This window comes from Oncorhynchus nerka, linkage group LG23, assembly GCF_034236695.1.
Source record: "Oncorhynchus nerka isolate Pitt River linkage group LG23, Oner_Uvic_2.0, whole genome shotgun sequence".
Taxonomy (NCBI): domain Eukaryota; kingdom Metazoa; phylum Chordata; class Actinopteri; order Salmoniformes; family Salmonidae; genus Oncorhynchus; species Oncorhynchus nerka.
In genome coordinates, this window is record NC_088418.1 from 24,148,595 (window position 1) to 24,160,663 (window position 12,069).

The 12,069-nt window shown below is 42.2% G+C and overlaps 1 protein-coding gene across 2 annotated transcripts; it reads right to left on the bottom strand.

Moving 5' to 3' along the window:
• Positions 1–5,832: 5,832 nt before the first annotated feature.
• fam234a (family with sequence similarity 234 member A) lies at positions 5,833–12,035 on the bottom strand. 2 transcript variants are annotated; one of them, XM_029629371.2, is made up of 12 exons: positions 11,964–12,035; positions 10,832–11,125; positions 10,496–10,606; positions 9,624–9,806; positions 9,162–9,286; positions 8,773–8,905; positions 8,367–8,499; positions 8,007–8,150; positions 7,133–7,214; positions 6,845–6,997; positions 6,485–6,587; positions 5,833–6,184 (listed from the first exon to the last, which is right to left on the bottom strand). In XM_029629371.2, exons 2-12 carry the CDS (start codon positions 11,088–11,090, stop codon positions 5,973–5,975), a joined length of 1,638 nt encoding a protein of 545 aa, XP_029485231.1. In that variant the 5' UTR covers positions 11,091–11,125; positions 11,964–12,035; the 3' UTR covers positions 5,833–5,972. The 2 variants fall into 2 exon arrangements, with proteins under 2 accessions (XP_029485231.1, XP_029485230.1); XM_029629370.2 differs by lacking the exon at positions 11,964–12,035 and adding an exon at positions 11,815–11,939.
• Positions 12,036–12,069: the final 34 nt, after the last annotated feature.

A 12,069-nucleotide genomic window follows, 5' to 3' on the forward strand; every position in this document is an offset into this window, starting at 1 on the left:
TTGATATAGGTTTGGCCTAATGCCAAAATAGGTTAGATAAGACAGAAAAAAGTTTGTATTTGTAAATAATAACTGTAATCTGTACCATATGCTACACTGATAACTTTTAGGGAATGAATTTAATAAAGATAGGCTAGGTTGAATGAGTTGAATTTTAATTCTATTTTGTAAGAACTATAGCCAGCTGTATTTGGGTACCATTTTGGGACATGGAATGGATGCAAATCCATTGCCAAGTTAAAGTCACAATTCATGCTATCCAGATACGCCTATTGATCAATCGATGGATATAGATGGACAGACATCCATCAACACATGCACGCTATCATATGTCTGAGCTGGTTTAATCGCTCTGTCGGTTTGTAAAACAATAACCCTTCCCTACACTATAAAGATAATTTTCAAATGCCCTCAAACAAACGCCGAGACAACCGTAACTGCGCAACAGTCTCCACCTCTTCGGACATTGAACTTTCCCTTTTCTATACGAGCCTGCCTCTCAATGCAAGAGGAGTCACTGCAGGCCCTGGTTCGAATCCAGGCTGCATCACATCCGGCCGTGATTGGGAGTCCCATAGGGCGGCGCACAATTGGCCCAGCGTCGTCCGGGGTAGGCAGTTATTGTAAATAAGAATTTGTTCTTAACTGACTTGCCTGGTTAATTAAAGGTAAAAATGATAAATAGAATGCAACATAATGTCGAACAGCTTCGCTCTTTGCCACCCCTTTAGGACTCGGTCTGAAATTTCATTCAATCACATGGACAAAACACTCACTGTACAGAAACAGATTAGACTATACATGTACATCAGCTCTCATACTGGCTAAACAATAAGAAAAGGATTAGACTATATGTATATCAGTTCACATAAATGACTGGGTAAACAATATGCCAAGCAGACAAATGCACTTGGTATTGACCCACGAGTGGTGTCTGAGGTACTTAAGGGGCTCATTAAGGACCAGTTTCCCTCACACAGATGTAAGCCTCTAAAATTGCTAGTGTAGAAATCCACTACAATAATCCATGTCTAGTCTACAATATGTTTACTGAACAAAAATATAAACACAACATGCAACAATTTCAAAGATTTGACTGAGTTACAGTTCATATATGGAAATCAGTCTATTTAAATAAATTCATTAGGCCCTAATCTATGGATTTCCCATGACTGGGCAGGTGTGCACCGATGGGTGGGCCTTGGAGGGAATAGGCCCACCACACTTGGCAGCTAGGCTCACCCACTGGGTAGCCAGGCCCAGCCAATCAGAATTAGTTGTTTCCCACAATATGGCATGATTACAGATAGAAATACTCCTCAGCACCCCACCCCCCTCAGGTGATCCCGCAGGTGAAGAACCTGGAGGTGGAAGTCCTGGGTTGGCGTGGTTACATGTGGTCTGCGGTTGTGAGGCCGGATGGACGTACTGACAAATTCTCTAAAACAATGTTGGAGACAGCTTATGGTAGAGAAATGAACATAACATTCTCTGGCAACAGCTCTGGTGGACATTCCTGCAGTCAGCATGCCAATTGCATGCTTCTTCAAAACTTGAATCATCTGTGGCATTGTGTTGTGTGACTCAATTTCACATTTTAGAGTGGCATTTTATTGTCCCCAGCACAAGGTGCACCTGCGTAATGATCATGTTTAATCAGCTTCTTGATATGCCACACCTGTCAGGTGGATTATCTTGGCAAAGGAGAAATGCTCACTAACAGGGATGTAAACAAATTTGTGCACAACATGAGAGAAATACACTTTTTGTGTGTATGGAAAATTTCTGAGTTGTTTTATTTCAGATCATGTAACATGGGACCAACACTTTACATGTTGTGTTTATATTTTTGTTCAGTGTATTCCATTTTATTAACACACTTAATAGACGATCAAGACATTTGAATTTGTTTGGTGAAAGCAATATTGCGGACAAGACAAATTGTAGGCTATAACATTGGGCAACATTACAGTAACATCTAGATAAATACATTAGGTATATTTAATTTATTTATGCTAGAAATTTGGATCACATGTAATCACCTATGTAATTTAAATGCTAAATAGTCATCCACCCAGAAAAGTAAACATGCATTGATAATAACCAATGATAGGTGGCCACATCAACCATTTATGAGCATGTAATGCCTTATGCTTCCAACAAAACAGAAAAAGGTTGTCTCTCACAAAGCTTTGGTTCTGCAGAGAAACTTCAGATATTTACAGTCGAATGCAGTCGAAAATGCATGACGTTTGATTACATGGTTGTTGTAGTCGCAAATCGGACAATTTTTATACCCATAATGCAGCACACTTTGAAAGCCTTGACAAAAGTGATCCACCTCGAATGCGCCCATTGATTAAGTAATAAAGCTGGTCCTAGTGAGATGTAACCGAACCCTAGTCAACCCATGTAGATTGGTGGATTTGCTGTAACAATTCCGTACTTCCCTTTCTTTAAAATGCATTTTTATATTGGGAGTAAATGATTATGCTATAGATCAAACTATACACTGTCATTGTGTATAGTTACTACCAATATTTATTATATTTTCAAACTCGTTAAGCTTGCCAGCATAACACAGCTTCATTCATTCAGTATTTTTTTCTAATTCAATGTATAATATTTGAAATTACAACATAATTTAGGCCTAGATTCAAATCAGATCAAGCATTAACCGGCAATAGCAGACTCCCCGATATATTATGTTTTGACGGTGTAACGGAGCTGAGATTTCAAATCCATCTGCAGGTTCTTGTGATTAGTCATGAAGCCAAAACCATCCCACTCGTGTCAAAGGTACAATATGCAGAAATCACTCCGCCATTTCCTAGTTGCTAAAATTCTTAATTCACCTAAAGCCTCATTTGAGTTAATGTAACAAAATAAGCAGGTACAGTGTGTAGAATCATGGCATCATCTAAACCGCGGTGAAATATATTTTCAACTGTTTGAAGCTGGTGTACAACACCAAAAGTAGAACACGCAAAAACGAAATTTAAGAACAGGAAGCATAGAAATATCGCATATAGAATGAATCTACTGCATCTTAGACTTGCTTTCATTGAGGATGACAGATGACCAAATTAAAAGAAATGTGAGTTGTGTCACCCAAAAAGCTACATATTGCAGCTTTAAAAGTTCCGAACAACAAAGGGTCTATATATAGAAATGATGCTAAAAATGGAAAATCATTCAACAAAATAATGAGGATTCATCAGCCTAATCAAGGTGTAAGTTACAAATCACACTCCAGTGTTCGAACTGGCAAACAATGCTGCATGGGACTTGTTTTAATGCGACTCCCTTTCCATGCAGCCAATGGAGTACCACAGTATGAGTCACAATACCCATAAAACCTAGTGATCAACACATTATAATGACTAGAAGACACATACCGGGAGACGCGTTGGTTGGGCATTGTGGGGAGGTGCTCGTTCGAGCTGTACGTCCCCCGCGGTTGGTGGTGTCAGAGACGTGTAGCTATGTTACAATGGGAAGCAGGACTATCGCGTCCTTGCGTCTGTGGACTATGATTTATGCTTTCGCCAATGTCCGCTATAGGTATATGTTGCGTTCAGAACAACTTGGAACTCTCCGTCTTCCGAGCGTCCAAGACAACTGGGAACTCACATTTTTTTGTTGCTCTAACTGGGAAAAATAGTTTTGAACGGTCATCCAACTCGGAATTTCAAGTCGGGAACTCGGGCCCCTTTCTAGAGGTCTGACTTTACGACCTGAAGATCACCGACATCCAGTGGTGTAAAGTAACTAAATAAAAAATACTTTGAAGTACTACATTAGTCATTTTTTGGGGCTCTCTTTTACTTTTACTCCACTACATTCCTAAAGAAAATATGTACTTTTTCTCATACATTTTCCCAGACACCCAAAAGTAGCCTACTCTTTACATTGAGAATGCTCATGCTGTACAGCATTATGGTCCAATTCAAGCACATATCAATACAACGCATTGTCATCCCTACTGCCTCTGATCTGGCGAACTCACTAAACACAAATACTGCATTTGTAAATTATGAGTGTTGGAGTGTTCCCCTGATTGTACATAATTTAAAAAACAAGAAATTGTGATATCGGGTTTGCTTATGTACAACTATTACTTATGACAATTGAGTACTTTTTCAACTACTGTACATTTAAAACCAGATACTTTTACTGAAGTAGTATTTTACTGGGTGACTCACTTTTACTTGAGTCATTTTCTATTAAGGCATCTCAACTTTTACTCAAGTATGACAATTGAGCACCTTTTCCACCACTGCAGATCATGATTTGACCTCGTATTTTTCCAGAGTTCCCATGCTGCGTTCAAAACAACTGGGAACTTGGAAAAATAATAGGTCAAATCGTGACTTTAGTGATCTTTAGGTCGGAAAGTCAGAGCTCTAGAATGAGGCCAGAGTACCAGAGTTGGAATTCAGAGCTGAATGACCATTCAAATCTATTTTCCCCCAGTCGGAGCTTGTTTTCTTTTTTTTTTACGAGTTCAGTTGTTTTGAATGCACTGAAGTTGGACATTTCCAAGTCCCCAGTTGTTTTGAACGTGGCACCAGTTATGCTTGGAGCAGCTTTCGGATTTGACAGCTCATGCAATTCTACCTAGTCTGGCTGATACGCAACTACACAGCAAATTGTGTCTTAAATCAGGGACTTCGAAAGCTTGGGGGGGGGGGGGGGGGGGGTGTATACTACAAAATAGGATCAATGAGTTAACCAGCTAACTTGGCTAAATATTCTGATGTAACTTTTTTTTGAAAGATAAGCTTGAAATGGGCATGGTCTAATTTATCAAACCAACAAAAATATATCTAAGTTTAGCTCTTTTAACGAACCAGAAAACCAATAGCTATTTCTGGTTGCAGATTCAGCGATAGAAATGTAAAAGCTCATTTCCAATGTAGCGTTTACCGTGAATGCAGTCCCTGCTAAAGTGCGAACAATACAAAGCTGAACTTCGGTGAAAGGGGTTGAATAGAGCCCCAAGTTCCTCCTACAACACTGCAAAAAACAGCTATGCGGGTGTCGGCTCGCTCAGATCTGAAAAATGTTTTTAGAGATCAATAGAGAAGGAAAAATCATCTCAAAAAGAAGGTTCAATATATTCATGTAAGGCAAACTATAAAACCCTCATTCCCATTCAAGATCACTTTAAAGCATTTTTTTAAGAGATGGGGGGGGCATAAGAATTTTCTCAAGCTTTCCCTTTATCTTTTGCCTGATTTGAACATCAACACACAGATCACCAGAAACATTCAACTTTCAAGGCTTGAGTCCCTCATACAGGGCCTACAGCTCTGTCAATGTGCATTTAAATTATACCCTAATGTACACCAACTTGGAATAGTAGAGTACCTGGTACTAGTTTCATCTGATTGTCATCTACCACAGTACCTCTGGCTACAATATAAGGCTATGACTTGTAATTTTATATGGAAGCAGTACCCTTAAGATATTTCCACTAACCACAGGGTTGCCCATGCAGCTCTTTGGGGCTTTTAGTGCCTCTTTTTGTTGCATAACATAAACGCTTAGTCACTTTAGCCACCTTTACAGAGGCTGAAGTTGCTACAGCAAAGGTATCTAAAAACTATCCCACACGGTAGCCTACTAGTTGTGCATAAATGAATTCAGATACAGTACCTGATAATACCATATTGCCTGGTTGGTATGCCCTGGCAGTCTTCTGTGATTAGTGCAGTTATTGGTTGCATCGACCCAAAGCCAAGTCTGCCTCTACCTTGCCTATTTCCACGCTAAGAAAACTGAGCTAAATTAATCTGATTGTCATGATGGGACAGTTGAAATACAAGGTCAGCAGAAGAAGGTTTAGTAGTCAGCTTTAAGGTAACCATAGCTACACAGTTGGTTGATTGTCAGCAGTAACAGTTGTCATATCTATTGTAACACAGTTTCGATATCAGCAACAATGTTGTCATGGTAACAGTGGCATGTCACTCATCGCTGAAACGCAGTCTCTGGAAGGCCTCTTTGATGTCCTCGTTAGTGTCTTTGCTGCTTATGGAGCCCAGGCGGAGGACCCGGCTGTCGGTGACGTCCTGTTTCAGTTTGCGCTTGCTAAGGTCCACCGTCCCCTCGGCCCCCTCCCCCTCGGGCCCCGTCAACATGATGTAGCAGGCGTGGCGCCCCCGCTCCAACAGAGTGGCTAGGACAGGCAGAAAACACATGGACAACAAGTCATTTAGGCTTAGAAAATAGTCATTATCCTCAAGTACAGTAGATTAGGGCTGTCTGAAAACGTTACTAGACGTCAAATCCTTGCATCCCAAGTCCTTTTCCCCCTCAATTCCTCACCTTCCTCTCAAAGCACATTGGAGGAAAGATCCAAGGTCCCTCCTCCTCCCTGAGAGGGCGGTGCGGTAATAACGTTTTTAGACAGCTGAGCTATTGAGACGGTTCACCGGTCGCGCATAATGACATTGTTTCGCTCAATCGTGTAGCTCACCTTTAAACGCGATGATGTGGTCCATGACGTTGCTCTTCTCCAGGAGAACTGAGGAGTAGTGGGGATACAGCATGTAGGAGCGCCGCTCCTCACTCAAATCCCTCTGGTAGGAAAGCATTCCTTTAGAAACAGGTCAGCGTGTCTAAAGGGCACCACTATGACAGATGTGAATTGGATCGACCCGGGTTCGAACCCGGGTATTCTGCATGCCACAAGCCTGTGCTAGCCCACTGAGCTGAATCCTAGGCATTAACTCGGGAAGCTAACGCAAGCCTTCAGATTCTCAGGCTAAGGTTCCGTGAACACAGAGAGAGATGGAGATCAGTGAATGATCCGTTCTCATAGAGTCACTGTACTCACAGTAGCGTTGGCCTCGGAGGGCATCAGCCCCCAGAACATGAACACAGAGAAGGAGTTGATGGTGTTGACTGAGGCTGGCTTGGGTGAGTTGGGGCTGGCCAGTAGGTTGACCTCCCACACTGTGCCTCCAGTGTTTCCGTCCAGGATCACCACCTACAATGCACACAGAGCAGGGACAGATGTCGCATTCAATGCAAATGCAGCTAGGAGTGGAAAAACAAAAAGGGATGAAATACCAAGCAGGTAAGTTGAGTCTCTTCTATTGCTTCCAAGCTGGTCCCCACATACCCTTTTAATGCGGTTGCCAATGTCCTCCTCGATCACTATGTCGAGTGTGCCATCTTTGTTGAAGTGGCCAAAAGAAGGCTCGCTGAGGGGAGAGGAAAAATGTACAGTACCAGTCAAAAGTTTGGACACCTACTCATTCAAGGGTTTTTCTTGATTTTCTACATTGTAGAATAATAGTGAAAACGATGAAATAACACATATGGAATCATGTAGTAACCAGAAAAGTGTTAAACAAATCAAAATCAATTTTATATTCTACAAATCAAAATATATTTGATATTCTTCAAAGTAGCCACCCTTTGCCTTGATGACAGCTTTGAACACTCTTGGCATTCTCTCAACCAGCTTCATGAGGTAGTCACCTGGAATGCACGTGACTGTTAATTGAAATGCATTCCAGGTAACTACTTCATGAAGCTGGTTGAGAGAATGCCAAGCGTGTGCAAAGCTGTCATCAAGGCTAAGGGTGGCATCTTTGAAGAATATCAAATACATTTATTTATTTAACACTTTTTTGGTTACTACATGATTCCAAATGTGTTATTTCATAGCTTTGATGTCTTCACTATTATTCTACAATGTAGAAAATAGTAAAAATAAAGAAAAACCATTGAATGAGTAGGTGTGTCCAAACTTTTGACTGGTACTGTACTTAAAACCCTCCCAGTCAGTACACGACATTGGCCCAAATACCTGGTTATCATAGTTGTCCCCACACACACACACACACTTCATAGCGTGGCAATTTATTACAAATGTTAAGGAATACGAGGTTGTTAGTCCTGATATGACCATTCAAAACTGTGTATTGAGTAAGCTACATGACAATGTTAACTAACTAATCAGTGCTTAGGGTGATGACGTTTTTTTTAACCTGAGGACTGTGCTGGTGTTGACTCTCCACAGTAAGTTCAGACTGTCACCATCTATCAGCACCACACTGCCCCCAGTGACCAATAGCAGGTTGGAGGGACCCTCTGCCTTCCCTGTCCTTAACACGTATCTCAATGTCCCAGACCTGCAGGGGAGGAACGGCCGTCAAAAGGAAAGACTTCATGTTAGCATTAGCAATTCATTTCAGTCTATGGTCCAGGTTACTGAACATAAGACATGAGAAATCATCATTTAACCACTAGACGTTTGGTATATTGGTGTTGTGTTTTGCCCCCAAGCTGTGACATTTTGAGGCATTGTGAGAATTGTGTATTAGCGTCTAGCTGCTGCTCCATCTTACTCATAGATTGATACAAGGCCAGAGGAGTCATTGGCTTTGCGCTCCCAGTGCTTGTCCTTCTTGAGGCCTTTTTCCATGCCTGCCTTAGCCTGGGCTGCAATCCTCCACAGGGCCAGGCCATACAATCCCGAGTCTGGGGAGAGGGGACAAAGGGCAGTGACAACAGTCATATAACATTACACTGACATCAATATGCTGTGGGCTGTAGCCAACTGGCCATATAGGACCCTTAAATAAATGTACTGGGATAGCTCACTGGCCATTGGACAAGGTCACATACAGTAGGACTGAAATCAATGTGTTCTATCACATAGAATGTTATGAGATCAATAGTTTGGTCAGTGAATTATTGACAACAGATCTATAAATGAGCTCACTAGCAGGCTTTGGCAAATGGCTTGCTCACCTTTCTGGAGCAGTACATAGTTGGAGCCTTTCCCTGTGGAGTGGAGGAGATGCATGGCACACTCAGCAGTGTCAAGAACCACCTCTGAGCCAATCTGGACACCGGTCTTCCCTGAGAGGATCGCCAGCTGTGTCTAGAGCGCAACGAATAACAATAGAACAAACTGTCTTGAGATCTTCTGTTGAAAGGTACTGGCACAGAGGTTGCCATTTCATGTGTGAAGTACACATTTTCTCATGCATTATTGTCCTGTGTTTTAAAGCAGAGGTATAAAACGGAAACAGTGAAAATCCTACAATATCGCATCCTCTAGTCTGAGCGGTCGTCATGCGGAACACAGCTGGTGAGTGCGACTAAACTGAGACATCGAGGACGCCTCTGAGGTTTACCTGCGTTGGGCTGGGCGCCACCAGAGCCACGTCGCTTACCCCGTCCCCATCCAGGTCTGAGACACTGAGGACCGGTAAGGTACTCCTCAGGTTGGGAGGCTGGAGCCGCGCCCACGTCACCACTCCTGTACAGAAATACCAAGTATTCAGAATGCACTCACAGCTACAACCCCCCTCCATCAGAAATCATGGAAGTTTTCTTCGAAGTGAGTCATGTTACAAAATAGTGGCGAGACACAGAGCAAACTATCATACATTAGAGGGATAAGCAGGCACATACTTGCGATTTATGAAAGGCGTGAGGAGAGAAAGCATGACTACTTGAAGTGTGATGTTCAACCACCATTGTGGTGGAAAAGGTATGAAAACATGACTATAAGTTCCTGATCAGGTGTTGTTTGTGAGATCGTAGAGAGAGAGAGAGGTGAGTAAACAAGAGAGTCATGAATCGGAGTCACTCACCAGTGTATTTGTTGATGGCAGTGAGCTGGTTGGAGTGAGACAGCAGGCAGCCCCTCTCGGTTTCTCCAAGGCCGTCCAGACCACACTGGGCCCAGTGGAACTCAGGGGCCAAGGGCCGCTCCCACAGAGTCTCCCCGTTGGTCCCTGCTACCGCCGACACAAACACACAAGGTGTGTCCAGACCTGGAAGTCATACAGCACACGTGAATCTCACAGTCACTGCCAAGCTACAGATTTTTACAATGACACAGCAGACAATATATTGTTAGAACAATTACAGTAGGAATTATTAAACAGTATCTCTGTATTGAGGGGACTTTAGCTTGTCTTCTGGGAATCTTTGGCTGGTAGCCTCTACTTTTACTGGAATCTCAATGAAACCATTCAACAAAAGCAGCTACATACTCCTCATTATTATGCTTAAATGCCCAATGCAGCCATTTTTATATTAATATCAAGTATTTCTAAGTAACAATTAAGTACCAAACTGTTATAGATTTCCATTCAAATGTGCAAAAATAGTTTTTTTTAACAAAAAACATTCTCAGGCAAGAATACTGATAGGACTTTCTGGGAGTGAACAGAATGTTTTATTTTTTTTATTTTATTTAACTAGAATGGGGATGTCACCATGGAAAGCTGAAACTCCCAACCATGCAAACCTGCTGATTAGAAGGTCCTGTGTAGATTGTATTTTAAACCAGAAGCTATCAGGAAATAACAATAATATTTGTTCAACCTTTTACAGTGTTAGTTTAATCAGCTATCTACAATATAATACTTAAACACAGGGAAAACATCACTTTGACTGCAATGGGCCTTTAGCAAGACAAAGCATGAAGCATTTGCTGTAAGATCTGTATTACTAGTACCTTCAGCAAAACAACTAACGTTCTGACTGCCCTCCTGGGCCTTCAGGACAAACAACACGTCCATCACTTTGTCTTTGCTTGCATCCTCAATGGCCAGGAAATCATAGGTGGCTGTAAGAGAAAGGAAAGGAAGTAAGTTGAACCTTTTGGGTAAAGAAACAAACAGTACATATAGGAATGTTTTCCCAGACAGTTCAAGCCTGGTCCTGTACTAAATGCTATTTTCATGGAGATTGAGACTTTTTCATCCAGTCCATAGTGGAAAACAACACAGGGTTGAAATAACTTCTTAACTGGTCTTCTCTGGTCTATTGTGTCACTGTACATCTTTCTCACCTGCTTGGGGGAAGGTGCGGTTCCAGAAGGTGAGGTATTGCGGACGGACGGGACAGGGGATGATGAAAGAGAAGGCGAAGACGATGATGAGGCAGAGGAAGAGGGAGAGGAAGAAGGCAGCCGTCCTCCAGTGGGACAACTTGGCCAGACCCAAACTCTTCTTCTTGGTCTGCGCTGGTGGTGCCGTTCCACCACCCTCAACCCCATCCTCCTCCCTCTTCAGGGGGTCGGCTTCTGTGGCATGGTCTGTTGGCTCCATTATCTCTTCAGCAATGTGTCATAGCCCGAACAGACCTAAACACAGAGAAAATGTGGTGCAAAGGACACAAACCTATAACGCCCCCTCAGCACTGACACAGTACCAAATGTATTCCTGTCTGCCTGTGGGACTGCAGCCATTTCCACACTCGCACCATCTCACTCCAAACATTTTCAAGTTTGCCTCCAGAAATTTCTGAACAAAACAATAACATTCATAACCCATGACCTTAGCTAGCAAGCTACCATGTAACAGCATGCACTGATTCTATCCTGAGGTACAATGTCAGTGTTTAATTCTAGCTATACACCCGGACCCCGTTTGGGTCCTGGATTCACCACTTCCGTAAACAAGTGTCGTGGACAGATGAAACAGTAAAATAAACTTTCGCGAGAGAATTGTACTTCTGGGTAACCGTGATTAAGAATTAGCTAGCGTTATTTGGCTGCGATAATAATGCATAACATGTCAATTTAGCGAGTTAATTTCATTGAAAGCCTGGTCAAGATACCACAACTTCTGGCTTAGATGACTAGCTAGTTAACGTTAGCATAGCTAGCCATAGTAGCCTCCGTTACATAACGCGTTACAGGCTCAAAACGTATTCGTTGGCATTATCTCAGACTAGACTAGTTAGCTAACTATCTAGATAGTTTCGCCATTCAATTTCGAGCCCTTAAATGTCTCATTTATCTAAAGTAGTTTATTTATTTTTGTATCTTACTTTAGAAGCTACTTCTGTCCGTGTCTTTGTTTGATCGATAACTGTCAATCCAACTTCACCTGCGTAAACAATTCACACCTTAAAAGCATCTACTAGCTATCGTGAAATAGTCATTGCAATCTGGGATCATTTGAACGACCCAACCTTACCCGTTTTACGTTTCAGCTTCAATGGGGATAGGGACATCCCAAGGATCCCCGATTGCGTGCGCCATCGTGAAACGAGCTATCTTGAGCTTAAGTGGCTGTGATTGGT

What these genes read in the sequence shown, in the direction of transcription:
- fam234a (XM_029629371.2), bottom strand. Translation starts at nt 11,090, where the DNA reads ATGGAGCCAACAGACCATGCCACAGAAGCCGACCCCCTGAAGAGGGAG. An exon ending in CGTTAGTTGTTTTGCTGAAG is followed by an intron (nt 9,807 to 10,495) that starts GTACTAGTAATA and finishes TATGACTTCCAG; the next exon opens with GTCTGGACACACCTTGTGTG. An exon ending in CCACATCATCGCGTTTAAAG is followed by an intron (nt 6,185 to 6,484) that starts GTGAGCTACACG and finishes TGCCTGTCCTAG; the next exon opens with CCACTCTGTTGGAGCGGGGG.